The 19,349-nt window shown below is 47.9% G+C and overlaps 5 protein-coding genes and 1 pseudogene across 5 annotated transcripts; all 6 read left to right on the forward strand.

Moving 5' to 3' along the window:
- Window positions 1–706: 706 nt before the first annotated feature.
- LOC147315775 (inverted formin-2-like) lies at window positions 707–2,321 on the forward strand. Its single transcript, XM_086258042.1, has 6 exons — window positions 707–757; window positions 840–910; window positions 1,027–1,145; window positions 1,280–1,444; window positions 1,681–1,771; window positions 2,146–2,321. Exons 3-6 carry the CDS (start codon window positions 1,116–1,118, stop codon window positions 2,319–2,321), a joined length of 462 nt encoding a protein of 153 aa, XP_086114168.1. The 5' UTR covers window positions 707–757; window positions 840–910; window positions 1,027–1,115.
- A 38-nt stretch (window positions 2,322–2,359) lies between these two features.
- LOC147315776 (uncharacterized) lies at window positions 2,360–6,481 on the forward strand (annotated as a pseudogene).
- A 730-nt stretch (window positions 6,482–7,211) lies between these two features.
- On the forward strand, window positions 7,212–8,826 carry LOC147315777 (inverted formin-2-like). Its single transcript, XM_086258043.1, has 6 exons — window positions 7,212–7,262; window positions 7,345–7,415; window positions 7,532–7,650; window positions 7,785–7,949; window positions 8,186–8,276; window positions 8,651–8,826. The coding sequence occupies exons 3-6, from the start codon at window positions 7,621–7,623 to the stop codon at window positions 8,824–8,826; spliced, it is 462 nt and encodes a 153-aa protein (XP_086114169.1). The 5' UTR covers window positions 7,212–7,262; window positions 7,345–7,415; window positions 7,532–7,620.
- Window positions 8,827–10,238: 1,412 nt separating this feature from the next.
- Window positions 10,239–11,853, forward strand: LOC147315778 (inverted formin-2-like). Its single transcript, XM_086258044.1, has 6 exons — window positions 10,239–10,289; window positions 10,372–10,442; window positions 10,559–10,677; window positions 10,812–10,976; window positions 11,213–11,303; window positions 11,678–11,853. Exons 3-6 carry the CDS (start codon window positions 10,648–10,650, stop codon window positions 11,851–11,853), a joined length of 462 nt encoding a protein of 153 aa, XP_086114170.1. The 5' UTR covers window positions 10,239–10,289; window positions 10,372–10,442; window positions 10,559–10,647.
- Window positions 11,854–13,401: 1,548 nt separating this feature from the next.
- LOC147315779 (inverted formin-2-like) lies at window positions 13,402–15,016 on the forward strand. The gene is made up of 6 exons (XM_086258045.1): window positions 13,402–13,452; window positions 13,535–13,605; window positions 13,722–13,840; window positions 13,975–14,139; window positions 14,376–14,466; window positions 14,841–15,016. The coding sequence occupies exons 3-6, from the start codon at window positions 13,811–13,813 to the stop codon at window positions 15,014–15,016; spliced, it is 462 nt and encodes a 153-aa protein (XP_086114171.1). The 5' UTR covers window positions 13,402–13,452; window positions 13,535–13,605; window positions 13,722–13,810.
- Window positions 15,017–16,526: 1,510 nt separating this feature from the next.
- Window positions 16,527–18,141, forward strand: LOC147315780 (inverted formin-2-like). The gene is made up of 6 exons (XM_086258087.1): window positions 16,527–16,577; window positions 16,660–16,730; window positions 16,847–16,965; window positions 17,100–17,264; window positions 17,501–17,591; window positions 17,966–18,141. Exons 3-6 carry the CDS (start codon window positions 16,936–16,938, stop codon window positions 18,139–18,141), a joined length of 462 nt encoding a protein of 153 aa, XP_086114213.1. The 5' UTR covers window positions 16,527–16,577; window positions 16,660–16,730; window positions 16,847–16,935.
- Window positions 18,142–19,349: the final 1,208 nt, after the last annotated feature.

Genomic DNA, 19,349 nt, shown 5'->3' on the forward strand with positions numbered 1-19,349 from the left:
TGAAGAAAAAGAAAAAATGCATCCTTCAGTGAGGTGAGCTCACCTGCAGCTGTGCATAAATCCACGTCAGCGGCGATTCACTGCTGTCCTTCACTCTAAAGCATTTCATTGGTCGAAATGTTTTTATGTTGTGGGATTTAAGGTCTTTTTTTAAATATCATTTATTATTTTATTCTTCTTCTATGGTTCCAGGTACATGGGTCAGGACTTGTTTCTGTGGCGACAGGACTGGACCTGCAGGAGAACAAAGTGTTTAACCCTCTGTAGAACCTGGGACCATTTCGTGGCCTTTGCGTTTTTTAATTCCACACCATTTCCACTGTGTTTTACGGAAGAGGATTAGGGCCACTGGAAAAAAAAAAGGAAAGAATTCTGACTTTAAAGTCAGAATTCTGAGATTAAAGTCAGAATTCTGACTTTAATCTCAGAATTCTGAAAAAAAGAAGTCAGAATTCTGAGATTAAAGTCAGAATTCTGACTTTAATCTCAGAAAAAAAAAAGTCAGAATTCTGAGATTAAAGTCAGAATTCTGAGATTAAAGTCAGAATTCTGACTTTAATCTCAGAAAAAAAAAAGTCAGAATTCTGAGATTAAAGTCAGAATTCTGAGATTAAAGTCAGAATTCTGACTTTAATCTCAGAAAAAAAAAAAGTCAGAATTCTGAGATTAAAGTCAGAATTCTGAGATTAAAGTCAGAATTCTGACCGAAACCAAAGCCAACAAGTCGAGAGTCACGCTGCTGCACCACATCCTGCAGGTAATGCTGGGAATACTACGAATACTGGGGAATACTGCAGTATTCTCATAATAATTCAGTTGCTGCTGTTTGTGACCCTTAGGAGGCTGAAGAGAATCACCCCGACCTGCTCAACCTGCCCGATGACCTGGAGATCTGTGCAAAGGCTGCTGGGTAAACACATATAGGAGTTCAGTCACGTACAGACTGCTGGGTGGAGTCTGTGACGTGGTAGCTCAGGTGTTTCGCCTGCAGCGGTGTTAAATGTTGCCCTCTGACTCCACCTGCAGGCTCAGCTTGGACTCTATTCAGTCTGAAACAAAGACTCTAAACAAACGGCTGAAAAACTCAGAGGAGCGTTTCCTCCTCATCTGACGACATGAAGGAGCAGTACCTGTCCACCATACAGGTGAGTCACTCAGGATGAGGCTGTCACCTTTACGGGCAGATAAATCCAGTCTGTACACTCACTGACACCGTTTTAGTGGGACAGACCTGCTGTTCCAGGTGAACTTACCTGTTGTTCTTATGTGGTGTTACCAGGAGAGCCTGCAGGCTGTTGAGCAGCTGCAACTCCTGCTGTCATCTGTGGAGGAGCAGAGGAAGCACCTGTCCGCCTACCTCTGTGAGGACAGCAGCAGCTTCTCCCTCGAAGAGCTCTTCAGCACCATCAAGGCATTCAGAGACCTCTTCCTTCGAACCCTCAAGGTCAGCGCCAATCGCAGTGCGGCTCAGTCTGCAGGACTCATACCCTGCCGCACGTTTGCATGTGTCATTTAAACTATGTCTCAGCCAGCCAATCGGCTCTGACTTGAACCGTGACAAAGTGTGGTAGCTGCCACACATTAGTCCTGTTTCCCTGTAAATGTTAAGCTCCGCCCTCTCTGGGGGGCCGGTTAGCCTGCTGAAGTTTGAACTGTGTGTTCCTTTTATTCTTCGATCAGGAGAACGAAGGTCACAGGGAGCAGGAGAAGAGGAGGAAGAGGTTGGAGGAAGGGAGGAAACTGAGAGAAGAAGCCCCCACCAGAAAGATCAGCAAGTCAGACACCATTATTTCACCTTAAATCCTCCCTCCTTAAATGGAGAGACAGGTGTCCCTCACCTGTCTCTCCAGGTGTGGCAGGTGAAGGACAGGTCAAGTGCAAGTGGAGAACAGGTGAGACATGTGAAGGGCCGGTGACGGACAGGTCGAGAATCAATAGCTGACATCAGCAACATTTTTCTGCAACAGTTTATCAGCAGCTGAATATTTAAAGGAAATGATGTGAGAGCATCAGGACGAGAAGAAAGTTTGTAAAGATTAAATGCTGCTGTACCTGTGAGGCTGTCAGGTGATGCAGTGACAGCTTTCACCTGTTGTTTGTGACACGTGCGCTAAGCTCACAGGGGAACGTGTGTCTGTGCTGCAGTTAGGACAGACATGGCCAATTGGGACGAAGGATGCACCGTCGACAACCTGCTGGCCGAGATCAGGAAGGGCTGCAGGCTGAGGAAGACAAGCCCACGGGCAGAGCCGGACGGTGGGGTCGAAGGTGAGAGCCCGGCAGGACTTCTGCAGACTTTCTTGTCACTACTGCTCGTTTGATCAAGTTCTCCTTTTCAGGTCACCCCGGGGTCACGCAGATGTCACCGGCCCAAGATAAGCCAGATTTTCCCGAGAAGCCTCGGGAGGAGGTCCGGACTCCCACACATCCACCTGCTGGAACCAGACCAGAACCGGAGCCAGCAGAGCCAGACAGAGCTGCCTCAGAGCTCCAGGCCCTCTGTGAACGCCCCGCAGCTGAGGTCCAGGGTCCGGAGTCTGAAGTGGACACCAGACCGGCGCAGCAGGAAGTCCAGCACACAGCTAGTCAGCAGGATGTGACCCAGGTCAACAGGAGCAAAGATCCTAACCCGGAAGATTCTGCTCCCCGGAACGCATCAAACACCTTAGACACCAGCCCAGCAGGTAGAGTGAGGCGCTGTGCTCTCTGCTTCAGGCTTTGAGCACGCTCAGTGCTGCTGTTTGTTTCTGAAACATGGAAATTTTAATGCTTCCTGTCCCACAGCCCACCCACACAGATCAAGTTGTGTTCAGTGTTTGCAGCAGAGTGACGGAGACTCGGCCGCAGATTACAGTTGAGTGGAGTCGAGATTGCCATACCATGGTGATGTAGCAGGGTCAGTCTGGCTGTTGTGATGTAGCTCTGAGTCTATGAGGTCACTTCCTGTTCCTGAACATTAGTGTTTCCTGTGACATGGTGAGCTGAGGCTCAGGCTGTAAGGTCTCATCAAGACGATGATAGAACATCCTTTAGTGTTGATGATGAAATAAGCTTTATATCTAGAAACCGACCAATCGTATCCTCTCTTTGATCTCCAGAAGGCCACACAGGAAGAAAGCGTTTGAAGAAAAAGAAAAAATGCATCCTTCAGTGAGGTGAGCTCACCTGCAGCTGTGCATAAATCCACGTCAGCGGCGATTCACTGCTGTCCTTCACTCTAAAGCATTTCATTGGTCGAAATGTTTTTATGTTGTGGGATTTAAGGTCTTTTTTTAAATATCATTTATTATTTTATTCTTCTTCTATGGTTCCAGGTACATGGGTCAGGACTTGTTTCTGTGGCGACAGGACTGGACCTGCAGGAGAACAAAGTGTTTAACCCTCTGTAGAACCTGGGACCATTTCGTGGCCTTTGCGTTTTTTAATTCCACACCATTTCCACTGTGTTTTACGGAAGAGGATTAGGGCCACTGGAAAAAAAAAAGGAAAGAATTCTGACTTTAAAGTCAGAATTCTGAGATTAAAGTCAGAATTCTGACTTTTTTCAGAATCCTGACTTTTTTCAGAATTCTGAGATTAAAGTCAGAATTCTGAGATTAAAGTCAGAATTCTGAGATTAAAGTCAGAATTCTGACTTTAATCTCAGAAAAAAAAAAGTCAGAATTCTGAGATTAAAGTCAGAATTCTGACTTTAATCTCAGAAAAAAAAAAGTCAGAATTCTGAGATTAAAGTCAGAATTCTGAGATTAAAGTCAGAATTCTGAGATTAAAGTCAGAATTCTGAGATTAAAGTCAGAATTCTGAGATTAAAGTCAGAATTCTGACTTTAATCTCAGAAAAAAAAAAGTCAGAATTCTGAGATTAAAGTCAGAATTCTGAGATTAAAGTCAGAATTCTGACTTTAATCTCAGAAAAAAAAAAAGTCAGAATTCTGAGATTAAAGTCAGAATTCTGACTTTAATCTCAGAAAAAAAAAAAGTCAGAATTCTGAGATTAAAGTCAGAATTCTGAGATTAAAGTCAGAATTCTGACCGAAACCAAAGCCAACAAGTCGAGAGTCACGCTGCTGCACCACATCCTGCAGGTAATGCTGGGAATACTACGAATACTGGGGAATACTGCAGTATTCTCATAATAATTCAGTTGCTGCTGTTTGTGACCCTTAGGAGGCTGAAGAGAATCACCCCGACCTGCTCAACCTGCCCGATGACCTGGAGATCTGTGCAAAGGCTGCTGGGTAAACACATATAGGAGTTCAGTCACGTACAGACTGCTGGGTGGAGTCTGTGACGTGGTAGCTCAGGTGTTTCGCCTGCAGCGGTGTTAAATGTTGCCCTCTGACTCCACCTGCAGGCTCAGCTTGGACTCTATTCAGTCTGAAACAAAGACTCTAAACAAACGGCTGAAAAACTCAGAGGAGCGTTTCCTCCTCATCTGACGACATGAAGGAGCAGTACCTGTCCACCATACAGGTGAGTCACTCAGGATGAGGCTGTCACCTTTACGGGCAGATAAATCCAGTCTGTACACTCACTGACACCGTTTTAGTGGGACAGACCTGCTGTTCCAGGTGAACTTACCTGTTGTTCTTATGTGGTGTTACCAGGAGAGCCTGCAGGCTGTTGAGCAGCTGCAACTCCTGCTGTCATCTGTGGAGGAGCAGAGGAAGCACCTGTCCGCCTACCTCTGTGAGGACAGCAGCAGCTTCTCCCTCGAAGAGCTCTTCAGCACCATCAAGGCATTCAGAGACCTCTTCCTTCGAACCCTCAAGGTCAGCGCCAATCGCAGTGCGGCTCAGTCTGCAGGACTCATACCCTGCCGCACGTTTGCATGTGTCATTTAAACTATGTCTCAGCCAGCCAATCGGCTCTGACTTGAACCGTGACAAAGTGTGGTAGCTGCCACACATTAGTCCTGTTTCCCTGTAAATGTTAAGCTCCGCCCTCTCTGGGGGGCCGGTTAGCCTGCTGAAGTTTGAACTGTGTGTTCCTTTTATTCTTCGATCAGGAGAACGAAGGTCACAGGGAGCAGGAGAAGAGGAGGAAGAGGTTGGAGGAAGGGAGGAAACTGAGAGAAGAAGCCCCCACCAGAAAGATCAGCAAGTCAGACACCATTATTTCACCTTAAATCCTCCCTCCTTAAATGGAGAGACAGGTGTCCCTCACCTGTCTCTCCAGGTGTGGCAGGTGAAGGACAGGTCAAGTGCAAGTGGAGAACAGGTGAGACATGTGAAGGGCCGGTGACGGACAGGTCGAGAATCAATAGCTGACATCAGCAACATTTTTCTGCAACAGTTTATCAGCAGCTGAATATTTAAAGGAAATGATGTGAGAGCATCAGGACGAGAAGAAAGTTTGTAAAGATTAAATGCTGCTGTACCTGTGAGGCTGTCAGGTGATGCAGTGACAGCTTTCACCTGTTGTTTGTGACACGTGCGCTAAGCTCACAGGGGAACGTGTGTCTGTGCTGCAGTTAGGACAGACATGGCCAATTGGGACGAAGGATGCACCGTCGACAACCTGCTGGCCGAGATCAGGAAGGGCTGCAGGCTGAGGAAGACAAACCCACGGGCAGAGCCGGACGGTGGGGTCGAAGGTGAGAGCCCGGCAGGACTTCTGCAGACTTTCTTGTCACTACTGCTCGTTTGATCAAGTTCTCCTTTTCAGGTCACCCCGGGGTCACGCAGATGTCACCGGCCCAAGATAAGCCAGATTTTCCCGAGAAGCCTCGGGAGGAGGTCCGGACTCCCACACATCCACCTGCTGGAACCAGACCAGAACCGGAGCCAGCAGAGCCAGACAGAGCTGCCTCAGAGCTCCAGGCCCTCTGTGAACGCCCCGCAGCTGAGGTCCAGGGTCCGGAGTCTGAAGTGGACACCAGACCGGCGCAGCAGGAAGTCCAGCACACAGCTAGTCAGCAGGATGTGACCCAGGTCAACAGGAGCAAAGATCCTAACCCGGAAGATTCTGCTCCCCGGAACGCATCAAACACCTTAGACACCAGCCCAGCAGGTAGAGTGAGGCGCTGTGCTCTCTGCTTCAGGCTTTGAGCACGCTCAGTGCTGCTGTTTGTTTCTGAAACATGGAAATTTTAATGCTTCCTGTCCCACAGCCCACCCACACAGATCAAGTTGTGTTCAGTGTTTGCAGCAGAGTGACGGAGACTCGGCCGCAGATTACAGTTGAGTGGAGTCGAGATTGCCATACCATGGTGATGTAGCCGGGTCAGTCTGGCTGTTGTGATGTAGCTCTGAGTCTATGAGGTCACTTCCTGTTCCTGAACATTAGTGTTTCCTGTGACATGGTGAGCTGAGGCTCAGGCTGTAAGGTCTCATCAAGACGATGATAGAACATCCTTTAGTGTTGATGATGAAATAAGCTTTATATCTAGAAACCGACCAATCGTATCCTCTCTTTGATCTCCAGAAGGCCACACAGGAAGAAAGCGTTTGAAGAAAAAGAAAAAATGCATCCTTCAGTGAGGTGAGCTCACCTGCAGCTGTGCATAAATCCACGTCAGCGGCGATTCACTGCTGTCCTTCACTCTAAAGCATTTCATTGGTCGAAATGTTTTTATGTTGTGGGATTTAAGGTCTTTTTTTAAATATCATTTATTATTTTATTCTTCTTCTATGGTTCCAGGTACATGGGTCAGGACTTGTTTCTGTGGCGACAGGACTGGACCTGCAGGAGAACAAAGTGTTTAACCCTCTGTAGAACCTGGGACCATTTCGTGGCCTTTGCGTTTTTTAATTCCACACCATTTCCACTGTGTTTTACGGAAGAGGATTAGGGCCACTGGAAAAAAAAAAGGAAAGAATTCTGACTTTAAAGTCAGAATTCTGAGATTAAAGTCAGAATTCTGACTTTAATCTCAGAATTCTGAAAAAAAGAAGTCAGAATTCTGAGATTAAAGTCAGAATTCTGACTTTAATCTCAGAAAAAAAAAAGTCAGAATTCTGAGATTAAAGTCAGAATTCTGAGATTAAAGTCAGAATTCTGACTTTAATCTCAGAAAAAAAAAAGTCAGAATTCTGAGATTAAAGTCAGAATTCTGAGATTAAAGTCAGAATTCTGACTTTAATCTCAGAAAAAAAAAAAGTCAGAATTCTGAGATTAAAGTCAGAATTCTGACTTTAATCTCAGAAAAAAAAAAAGTCAGAATTCTGAGATTAAAGTCAGAATTCTGAGATTAAAGTCAGAATTCTGACCGAAACCAAAGCCAACAAGTCGAGAGTCACGCTGCTGCACCACATCCTGCAGGTAATGCTGGGAATACTACGAATACTGGGGAATACTGCAGTATTCTCATAATAATTCAGTTGCTGCTGTTTGTGACCCTTAGGAGGCTGAAGAGAATCACCCCGACCTGCTCAACCTGCCCGATGACCTGGAGATCTGTGCAAAGGCTGCTGGGTAAACACATATAGGAGTTCAGTCACGTACAGACTGCTGGGTGGAGTCTGTGACGTGGTAGCTCAGGTGTTTCGCCTGCAGCGGTGTTAAATGTTGCCCTCTGACTCCACCTGCAGGCTCAGCTTGGACTCTATTCAGTCTGAAACAAAGACTCTAAACAAACGGCTGAAAAACTCAGAGGAGCGTTTCCTCCTCATCTGACGACATGAAGGAGCAGTACCTGTCCACCATACAGGTGAGTCACTCAGGATGAGGCTGTCACCTTTACGGGCAGATAAATCCAGTCTGTACACTCACTGACACCGTTTTAGTGGGACAGACCTGCTGTTCCAGGTGAACTTACCTGTTGTTCTTATGTGGTGTTACCAGGAGAGCCTGCAGGCTGTTGAGCAGCTGCAACTCCTGCTGTCATCTGTGGAGGAGCAGAGGAAGCACCTGTCCGCCTACCTCTGTGAGGACAGCAGCAGCTTCTCCCTCGAAGAGCTCTTCAGCACCATCAAGGCATTCAGAGACCTCTTCCTTCGAACCCTCAAGGTCAGCGCCAATCGCAGTGCGGCTCAGTCTGCAGGACTCATACCCTGCCGCACGTTTGCATGTGTCATTTAAACTATGTCTCAGCCAGCCAATCGGCTCTGACTTGAACCGTGACAAAGTGTGGTAGCTGCCACACATTAGTCCTGTTTCCCTGTAAATGTTAAGCTCCGCCCTCTCTGGGGGGCCGGTTAGCCTGCTGAAGTTTGAACTGTGTGTTCCTTTTATTCTTCGATCAGGAGAACGAAGGTCACAGGGAGCAGGAGAAGAGGAGGAAGAGGTTGGAGGAAGGGAGGAAACTGAGAGAAGAAGCCCCCACCAGAAAGATCAGCAAGTCAGACACCATTATTTCACCTTAAATCCTCCCTCCTTAAATGGAGAGACAGGTGTCCCTCACCTGTCTCTCCAGGTGTGGCAGGTGAAGGACAGGTCAAGTGCAAGTGGAGAACAGGTGAGACATGTGAAGGGCCGGTGACGGACAGGTCGAGAATCAATAGCTGACATCAGCAACATTTTTCTGCAACAGTTTATCAGCAGCTGAATATTTAAAGGAAATGATGTGAGAGCATCAGGACGAGAAGAAAGTTTGTAAAGATTAAATGCTGCTGTACCTGTGAGGCTGTCAGGTGATGCAGTGACAGCTTTCACCTGTTGTTTGTGACACGTGCGCTAAGCTCACAGGGGAACGTGTGTCTGTGCTGCAGTTAGGACAGACATGGCCAATTGGGACGAAGGATGCACCGTCGACAACCTGCTGGCCGAGATCAGGAAGGGCTGCAGGCTGAGGAAGACAAGCCCACGGGCAGAGCCGGACGGTGGGGTCGAAGGTGAGAGCCCGGCAGGACTTCTGCAGACTTTCTTGTCACTACTGCTCGTTTGATCAAGTTCTCCTTTTCAGGTCACCCCGGGGTCACGCAGATGTCACCGGCCCAAGATAAGCCAGATTTTCCCGAGAAGCCTCGGGAGGAGGTCCGGACTCCCACACATCCACCTGCTGGAACCAGACCAGAACCGGAGCCAGCAGAGCCAGACAGAGCTGCCTCAGAGCTCCAGGCCCTCTGTGAACGCCCCGCAGCTGAGGTCCAGGGTCCGGAGTCTGAAGTGGACACCAGACCGGCGCAGCAGGAAGTCCAGCACACAGCTAGTCAGCAGGATGTGACCCAGGTCAACAGGAGCAAAGATCCTAACCCGGAAGATTCTGCTCCCCGGAACGCATCAAACACCTTAGACACCAGCCCAGCAGGTAGAGTGAGGCGCTGTGCTCTCTGCTTCAGGCTTTGAGCACGCTCAGTGCTGCTGTTTGTTTCTGAAACATGGAAATTTTAATGCTTCCTGTCCCACAGCCCACCCACACAGATCAAGTTGTGTTCAGTGTTTGCAGCAGAGTGACGGAGACTCGGCCGCAGATTACAGTTGAGTGGAGTCGAGATTGCCATACCATGGTGATGTAGCCGGGTCAGTCTGGCTGTTGTGATGTAGCTCTGAGTCTATGAGGTCACTTCCTGTTCCTGAACATTAGTGTTTCCTGTGACATGGTGAGCTGAGGCTCAGGCTGTAAGGTCTCATCAAGACGATGATAGAACATCCTTTAGTGTTGATGATGAAATAAGCTTTATATCTAGAAACCGACCAATCGTATCCTCTCTTTGATCTCCAGAAGGCCACACAGGAAGAAAGCGTTTGAAGAAAAAGAAAAAATGCATCCTTCAGTGAGGTGAGCTCACCTGCAGCTGTGCATAAATCCACGTCAGCGGCGATTCACTGCTGTCCTTCACTCTAAAGCATTTCATTGGTCGAAATGTTTTTATGTTGTGGGATTTAAGGTCTTTTTTTAAATATCATTTATTATTTTATTCTTCTTCTATGGTTCCAGGTACATGGGTCAGGACTTGTTTCTGTGGCGACAGGACTGGACCTGCAGGAGAACAAAGTGTTTAACCCTCTGTAGAACCTGGGACCATTTCGTGGCCTTTGCGTTTTTTAATTCCACACCATTTCCACTGTATTTTACGGAAGAGGATTAGGGCCACTGGAAAAAAAAAAGGAAAGAATTCTGACTTTAAAGTCAGAATTCTGACTTTAATCTCAGAATTCTGAAAAAAAGAAGTCAGAATTCTGAGATTAAAGTCAGAATTCTGACTTTAATCTCAGAAAAAAAAAAGTCAGAATTCTGAGATTAAAGTCAGAATTCTGAGATTAAAGTCAGAATTCTGACTTTAATCTCAGAAAAAAAAAAAGTCAGAATTCTGAGATTAAAGTCAGAATTCTGAGATTAAAGTCAGAATTCTGACCGAAACCAAAGCCAACAAGTCGAGAGTCACGCTGCTGCACCACATCCTGCAGGTAATGCTGGGAATACTACGAATACTGGGGAATACTGCAGTATTCTCATAATAATTCAGTTGCTGCTGTTTGTGACCCTTAGGAGGCTGAAGAGAATCACCCCGACCTGCTCAACCTGCCCGATGACCTGGAGATCTGTGCAAAGGCTGCTGGGTAAACACATATAGGAGTTCAGTCACGTACAGACTGCTGGGTGGAGTCTGTGACGTGGTAGCTCAGGTGTTTCGCCTGCAGCGGTGTTAAATGTTGCCCTCTGACTCCACCTGCAGGCTCAGCTTGGACTCTATTCAGTCTGAAACAAAGACTCTAAACAAACGGCTGAAAAACTCAGAGGAGCGTTTCCTCCTCATCTGACGACATGAAGGAGCAGTACCTGTCCACCATACAGGTGAGTCACTCAGGATGAGGCTGTCACCTTTACGGGCAGATAAATCCAGTCTGTACACTCACTGACACCGTTTTAGTGGGACAGACCTGCTGTTCCAGGTGAACTTACCTGTTGTTCTTATGTGGTGTTACCAGGAGAGCCTGCAGGCTGTTGAGCAGCTGCAACTCCTGCTGTCATCTGTGGAGGAGCAGAGGAAGCACCTGTCCGCCTACCTCTGTGAGGACAGCAGCAGCTTCTCCCTCGAAGAGCTCTTCAGCACCATCAAGGCATTCAGAGACCTCTTCCTTCGAACCCTCAAGGTCAGCGCCAATCGCAGTGCGGCTCAGTCTGCAGGACTCATACCCTGCCGCACGTTTGCATGTGTCATTTAAACTATGTCTCAGCCAGCCAATCGGCTCTGACTTGAACCGTGACAAAGTGTGGTAGCTGCCACACATTAGTCCTGTTTCCCTGTAAATGTTAAGCTCCGCCCTCTCTGGGGGGCCGGTTAGCCTGCTGAAGTTTGAACTGTGTGTTCCTTTTATTCTTCGATCAGGAGAACGAAGGTCACAGGGAGCAGGAGAAGAGGAGGAAGAGGTTGGAGGAAGGGAGGAAACTGAGAGAAGAAGCCCCCACCAGAAAGATCAGCAAGTCAGACACCATTATTTCACCTTAAATCCTCCCTCCTTAAATGGAGAGACAGGTGTCCCTCACCTGTCTCTCCAGGTGTGGCAGGTGAAGGACAGGTCAAGTGCAAGTGGAGAACAGGTGAGACATGTGAAGGGCCGGTGACGGACAGGTCGAGAATCAATAGCTGACATCAGCAACATTTTTCTGCAACAGTTTATCAGCAGCTGAATATTTAAAGGAAATGATGTGAGAGCATCAGGACGAGAAGAAAGTTTGTAAAGATTAAATGCTGCTGTACCTGTGAGGCTGTCAGGTGATGCAGTGACAGCTTTCACCTGTTGTTTGTGACACGTGCGCTAAGCTCACAGGGGAACGTGTGTCTGTGCTGCAGTTAGGACAGACATGGCCAATTGGGACGAAGGATGCACCGTCGACAACCTGCTGGCCGAGATCAGGAAGGGCTGCAGGCTGAGGAAGACAAGCCCACGGGCAGAGCCGGACGGTGGGGTCGAAGGTGAGAGCCCGGCAGGACTTCTGCAGACTTTCTTGTCACTACTGCTCGTTTGATCAAGTTCTCCTTTTCAGGTCACCCCGGGGTCACGCAGATGTCACCGGCCCAAGATAAGCCAGATTTTCCCGAGAAGCCTCGGGAGGAGGTCCGGACTCCCACACATCCACCTGCTGGAACCAGACCAGAACCGGAGCCAGCAGAGCCAGACAGAGCTGCCTCAGAGCTCCAGGCCCTCTGTGAACGCCCCGCAGCTGAGGTCCAGGGTCCGGAGTCTGAAGTGGACACCAGACCGGCGCAGCAGGAAGTCCAGCACACAGCTAGTCAGCAGGATGTGACCCAGGTCAACAGGAGCAAAGATCCTAACCCGGAAGATTCTGCTCCCCGGAACGCATCAAACACCTTAGACACCAGCCCAGCAGGTAGAGTGAGGCGCTGTGCTCTCTGCTTCAGGCTTTGAGCACGCTCAGTGCTGCTGTTTGTTTCTGAAACATGGAAATTTTAATGCTTCCTGTCCCACAGCCCACCCACACAGATCAAGTTGTGTTCAGTGTTTGCAGCAGAGTGACGGAGACTCGGCCGCAGATTACAGTTGAGTGGAGTCGAGATTGCCATACCATGGTGATGTAGCCGGGTCAGTCTGGCTGTTGTGATGTAGCTCTGAGTCTATGAGGTCACTTCCTGTTCCTGAACATTAGTGTTTCCTGTGACATGGTGAGCTGAGGCTCAGGCTGTAAGGTCTCATCAAGACGATGATAGAACATCCTTTAGTGTTGATGATGAAATAAGCTTTATATCTAGAAACCGACCAATCGTATCCTCTCTTTGATCTCCAGAAGGCCACACAGGAAGAAAGCGTTTGAAGAAAAAGAAAAAATGCATCCTTCAGTGAGGTGAGCTCACCTGCAGCTGTGCATAAATCCACGTCAGCGGCGATTCACTGCTGTCCTTCACTCTAAAGCATTTCATTGGTCGAAATGTTTTTATGTTGTGGGATTTAAGGTCTTTTTTTAAATATCATTTATTATTTTATTCTTCTTCTATGGTTCCAGGTACATGGGTCAGGACTTGTTTCTGTGGCGACAGGACTGGACCTGCAGGAGAACAAAGTGTTTAACCCTCTGTAGAACCTGGGACCATTTCGTGGCCTTTGCGTTTTTTAATTCCACACCATTTCCACTGTATTTTACGGAAGAGGATTAGGGCCACTGGAAAAAAAAAAGGAAAGAATTCTGACTTTAAAGTCAGAATTCTGACTTTAATCTCAGAATTCTGAAAAAAAGAAGTCAGAATTCTGAGATTAAAGTCAGAATTCTGACTTTTTTCAGAATTCTGAGATTAAAGTCAGAATTCTGACTTTTTTCAGAATTCTGAGATTAAAGTCAGAATTCTGAGATTAAAGTCAGAATTCTGAGATTAAAGTCAGAATTCTGAGATTAAAGTCAGAATTCTGACTTTAATCTCAGAAAAAAAAAAGTCAGAATTCTGAGATTAAAGTCAGAATTCTGAGATTAAAGTCAGAATTCTGACTTTAATCTCAGAAAAAAAAAAAGTCAGGTTTCTGAGATTAAAGTCAGAATTCTGAGATTAAAGTCAGAATTCTGACCGAAACCAAAGCCAACAAGTCGAGAGTCACGCTGCTGCACCACATCCTGCAGGTAATGCTGGGAATACTACGAATACTGGGGAATACTGCAGTATTCTCATAATAATTCAGTTGCTGCTGTTTGTGACCCTTAGGAGGCTGAAGAGAATCACCCCGACCTGCTCAACCTGCCCGATGACCTGGAGATCTGTGCAAAGGCTGCTGGGTAAACACATATAGGAGTTCAGTCACGTACAGACTGCTGGGTGGAGTCTGTGACGTGGTAGCTCAGGTGTTTCGCCTGCAGCGGTGTTAAATGTTGCCCTCTGACTCCACCTGCAGGCTCAGCTTGGACTCTATTCAGTCTGAAACAAAGACTCTAAACAAACGGCTGAAAAACTCAGAGGAGCGTTTCCTCCTCATCTGACGACATGAAGGAGCAGTACCTGTCCACCATACAGGTGAGTCACTCAGGATGAGGCTGTCACCTTTACGGGCAGATAAATCCAGTCTGTACACTCACTGACACCGTTTTAGTGGGACAGACCTGCTGTTCCAGGTGAACTTACCTGTTGTTCTTATGTGGTGTTACCAGGAGAGCCTGCAGGCTGTTGAGCAGCTGCAACTCCTGCTGTCATCTGTGGAGGAGCAGAGGAAGCACCTGTCCGCCTACCTCTGTGAGGACAGCAGCAGCTTCTCCCTCGAAGAGCTCTTCAGCACCATCAAGGCATTCAGAGACCTCTTCCTTCGAACCCTCAAGGTCAGCGCCAATCGCAGTGCGGCTCAGTCTGCAGGACTCATACCCTGCCGCACGTTTGCATGTGTCATTTAAACTATGTCTCAGCCAGCCAATCGGCTCTGACTTGAACCGTGACAAAGTGTGGTAGCTGCCACACATTAGTCCTGTTTCCCTGTAAATGTTAAGCTCCGCCCTCTCTGGGGGGCCGGTTAGCCTGCTGAAGTTTGAACTGTGTGTTCCTTTTATTCTTCGATCAGGAGAACGAAGGTCACAGGGAGCAGGAGAAGAGGAGGAAGAGGTTGGAGGAAGGGAGGAAACTGAGAGAAGAAGCCCCCACCAGAAAGATCAGCAAGTCAGACACCATTATTTCACCTTAAATCCTCCCTCCTTAAATGGAGAGACAGGTGTCCCTCACCTGTCTCTCCAGGTGTGGCAGGTGAAGGACAGGTCAAGTGCAAGTGGAGAACAGGTGAGACATGTGAAGGGCCGGTGACGGACAGGTCGAGAATCAATAGCTGACATCAGCAACATTTTTCTGCAACAGTTTATCAGCAGCTGAATATTTAAAGGAAATGATGTGAGAGCATCAGGACGAGAAGAAAGTTTGTAAAGATTAAATGCTGCTGTACCTGTGAGGCTGTCAGGTGATGCAGTGACAGCTTTCACCTGTTGTTTGTGACACGTGCGCTAAGCTCACAGGGGAACGTGTGTCTGTGCTGCAGTTAGGACAGACATGGCCAATTGGGACGAAGGATGCACCGTCGACAACCTGCTGGCCGAGATCAGGAAGGGCTGCAGGCTGAGGAAGACAAGCCCACGGGCAGAGCCGGACGGTGGGGTCGAAGGTGAGAGCCCGGCAGGACTTCTGCAGACTTTCTTGTCACTACTGCTCGTTTGATCAAGTTCTCCTTTTCAGGTCACCCCGGGGTCACGCAGATGTCACCGGCCCAAGATAAGCCAGATTTTCCCGAGAAGCCTCGGGAGGAGGTCCGGACTCCCACACATCCACCTGCTGGAACCAGACCAGAACCGGAGCCAGCAGAGCCAGACAGAGCTGCCTCAGAGCTCCAGGCCCTCTGTGAACGCCCCGCAGCTGAGGTCCAGGGTCCGGAGTCTGAAGTGGACACCAGACCGGCGCAGCAGGAAGTCCAGCACACAGCTAGTCAGCAGGATGTGACCCAGGTCAACAGGAGCAAAGATCCTAACCCGGAAGATTCTGCTCCCCGGAACGCATCAAACACCTTAGACACCAGCCCAGCAGGTAGAGTGAGGCGCTGTGCTCTCTGCTTCAGGCTTTGAGCACGCTCAGTGCTGCTGTTTGTTTCTGAAACATGGAAATTTTAATGCTTCCTGTCCCACAGCCCACCCACACAGATCAAGTTGTGTTCAGTGTTTGCAGCAGAGTGACGGAGACTCGGCCGCAGATTACAGTTGAGTGGAGTCGAGATTGCCATACCATGGTGATGTAGCCGGGTCAGTCTGGCTGTTGTGATGTAGCTCTGAGTCTATGAGGTCACTTCCTGTTCCTGAACATTAGTGTTTCCTGTGACATGGTGAGCTGAGGCTCAGGCTGTAAGGTCTCATCAAGACGATGATAGAACATCCTTTAGTGTTGATGATGAAATAAGCTTTATATCTAGAAACCGACCAATCGTATCCTCTCTTTGATCTCCAGAAGGCCACACAGGAAGAAAGCGTTTGAAGAAAAAGAAAAAATGCATCCTTCAGTGAGGTGAGCTCACCTGCAGCTGTGCATAAATCCACGTCAGCGGCGATTCACTGCTGTCCTTCACTCTAAAGCATTTCATTGGTCGAAATGTTTTTATGTTGTGGGATTTAAGGTCTTTTTTTAAATATCATTTATTATTTTATTCTTCTTCTATGGTTCCAGGTACATGGGTCAGGACTTGTTTCTGTGGCGACAGGACTGGACCTGCAGGAGAACAAAGTGTTTAACCCTCTGTAGAACCTGGGACCATTTCGTGGCCTTTGCGTTTTTTAATTCCACACCATTTCCACTGTATTTTACGGAAGAGGATTAGGGCCACTGGAAAAAAAAAAGGAAAGAATTCTGACTTTAAAGTCAGAATTCTGACTTTAATCTCAGAATTCTGAAAAAAAGAAGTCAGAATTCTGAGATTAAAGTCAGAATTCTGACTTTTTTCAGAATTCTGAGATTAAAGTCAGAATTCTGAGATTAAAGTCAGAATTCTGAGATTAAAGTCAGAATTCTGAGATTAAAGTCAGAATTCTGACTTTAATCTCAGAAAAAAAAAAGTCAGAATTCTGAGATTAAAGTCAGAATTCTGAGATTAAAGTCAGAATTCTGACTTTAATCTCAGAAAAAAAAAAAGTCAGGTTTCTGAGATTAAAGTCAGAATTCTGAGATTAAAGTCAGAATTCTGACCGAAACCAAAGCCAACAAGTCGAGAGTCACGCTGCTGCACCACATCCTGCAGGTAATGCTGGGAATACTACGAATACTGGGGAATACTGCAGTATTCTCATAATAATTCAGTTGCTGCTGTTTGTGACCCTTAGGAGGCTGAAGAGAATCACCCCGACCTGCTCAACCTGCCCGATGACCTGGAGATCTGTGCAAAGGCTGCTGGGTAAACACATATAGGAGTTCAGTCACGTACAGACTGCTGGGTGGAGTCTGTGACGTGGTAGCTCAGGTGTTTCGCCTGCAGCGGTGTTAAATGTTGCCCTCTGACTCCACCTGCAGGCTCAGCTTGGACTCTATTCAGTCTGAAACAAAGACTCTAAACAAACGGCTGAAAAACTCAGAGGAGCGTTTCCTCCTCATCTGACGACATGAAGGAGCAGTACCTGTCCACCATACAGGTGAGTCACTCAGGATGAGGCTGTCACCTTTACGGGCAGATAAATCCAGTCTGTACACTCACTGACACCGTTTTAGTGGGACAGACCTGCTGTTCCAGGTGAACTTACCTGTTGTTCTTATGTGGTGTTACCAGGAGAGCCTGCAGGCTGTTGAGCAGCTGCAACTCCTGCTGTCATCTGTGGAGGAGCAGAGGAAGCACCTGTCCGCCTACCTCTGTGAGGACAGCAGCAGCTTCTCCCTCGAAGAGCTCTTCAGCACCATCAAGGCATTCAGAGACCTCTTCCTTCGAACCCTCAAGGTCAGCGCCAATCGCAGTGCGGCTCAGTCTGCAGGACTCATACCCTGCCGCACGTTTGCATGTGTCATTTAAACTATGTCTCAGCCAGCCAATCGGCTCTGACTTGAACCGTGACAAAGTGTGGTAGCTGCCACACATTAGTCCTGTTTCCCTGTAAATGTTAAGCTCCGCCCTCTCTGGGGGGCCGGTTAGCCTGCTGAAGTTTGAACTGTGTGTTCCTTTTATTCTTCGATCAGGAGAACGAAGGTCACAGGGAGCAGGAGAAGAGGAGGAAGAGGTTGGAGGAAGGGAGGAAACTGAGAGAAGAAGCCCCCACCAGAAAGATCAGCAAGTCAGACACCATTATTTCACCTTAAATCCTCCCTCCTTAAATGGAGAGACAGGTGTCCCTCACCTGTCTCTCCAGGTGTGGCAGGTGAAGGACAGGTCAAGTGCAAGTGGAGAACAGGTGAGACATGTGAAGGGCCGGTGACGGACAGGTCGAGAATCAATAGCTGACATCAGCAACATTTTTCTGCAACAGTTTATCAGCAGCTGAATATTTAAAGGAAATGATGTGAGAGCATCAGGACGAGAAGAAAGTTTGTAAAGATTAAATGCTGCTGTACCTGTGAGGCTGTCAGGTGATGCAGTGACAGCTTTCACCTGTTGTTTGTGACACGTGCGCTAAGCTCACAGGGGAACGTGTGTCTGTGCTGCAGTTAGGACAGACATGGCCAATTGGGACGAAGGATGCACCGTCGACAACCTGCTGGCCGAGATCAGGAAGGGCTGCAGGCTGAGGAAGACAAGCCCACGGGCAGAGCCGGACGGTGGGGTCGAAGGTGAGAGCCCGGCAGGACTTCTGCAGACTTTCTTGTCACTACTGCTCGTTTGATCAAGTTCTCCTTTTCAGGTCACCCCGGGGTCACGCAGATGTCACCGGCCCAAGATAAGCCAGATTTTCCCGAGAAGCCTCGGGAGGAGGTCCGGACTCCCACACATCCACCTGCTGGAACCAGACCAGAACCGGAGCCAGCAGAGCCAGACAGAGCTGCCTCAGAGCTCCAGGCCCTCTGTGAACGCCCCGCAGCTGAGGTCCAGGGTCCGGAGTCTGAAGTGGACACCAGACCGGCGCAGCAGGAAGTCCAGCACACAGCTAGTCAGCAGGATGTGACCCAGGTCAACAGGAGCAAAGATCCTAACCCGGAAGATTCTGCTCCCCGGAACGCATCAAACACCTTAGACACCAGCCCAGCAGGTAGAGTGAGGCGCTGTGCTCTCTGCTTCAGGCTTTGAGCACGCTCAGTGCTGCTGTTTGTTTCTGAAACATGGAAATTTTAATGCTTCCTGTCCCACAGCCCACCCACACAGATCAAGTTGTGTTCAGTGTTTGCAGCAGAGTGACGGAGACTCGGCCGCAGATTACAGTTGAGTGGAGTCGAGATTGCCATACCATGGTGATGTAGCCGGGTCAGTCTGGCTGTTGTGATGTAGCTCTGAGTCTATGAGGTCACTTCCTGTTCCTGAACATTAGTGTTTCCTGTGACATGGTGAGCTGAGGCTCAGGCTGTAAGGTCTCATCAAGACGATGATAGAACATCCTTTAGTGTTGATGATGAAATAAGCTTTATATCTAGAAACCGACCAATCGTATCCTCTCTTTGATCTCCAGAAGGCCACACAGGAAGAAAGCGTTTGAAGAAAAAGAAAAAATGCATCCTTCAGTGAGGTGAGCTCACCTGCAGCTGTGCATAAATCCACGTCAGCGGCGATTCACTGCTGTCCTTCACTCTAAAGCATTTCATTGGTCGAAATGTTTTTATGTTGTGGGATTTAAGGTCTTTTTTTAAATATCATTTATTATTTTATTCTTCTTCTATGGTTCCAGGTACATGGGTCAGGACTTGTTTCTGTGGCGACAGGACTGGACCTGCAGGAGAACAAAGTGTTTAACCCTCTGTAGAACCTGGGACCATTTCGTGGCCTTTGCGTTTTTTAATTCCACACCATTTCCACTGTGTTTTACGGAAGAGGATTAGGGCCACTGGAAAAAAAAAAGGAAAGAATTCTGACTTTAAAGTCAGAATTCTGAGATTAAAGTCA

Source organism: Aulonocara sp. 'chitande type north' Nkhata Bay, linkage group LG13 (assembly GCF_057382095.1).
Source record: "Aulonocara sp. 'chitande type north' Nkhata Bay isolate Kocher_YH1m ecotype deep benthic linkage group LG13, A_spYH_male_GT1.1, whole genome shotgun sequence".
Lineage (NCBI taxonomy): Eukaryota > Metazoa > Chordata > Actinopteri > Cichliformes > Cichlidae > Aulonocara > Aulonocara sp. 'chitande type north' Nkhata Bay.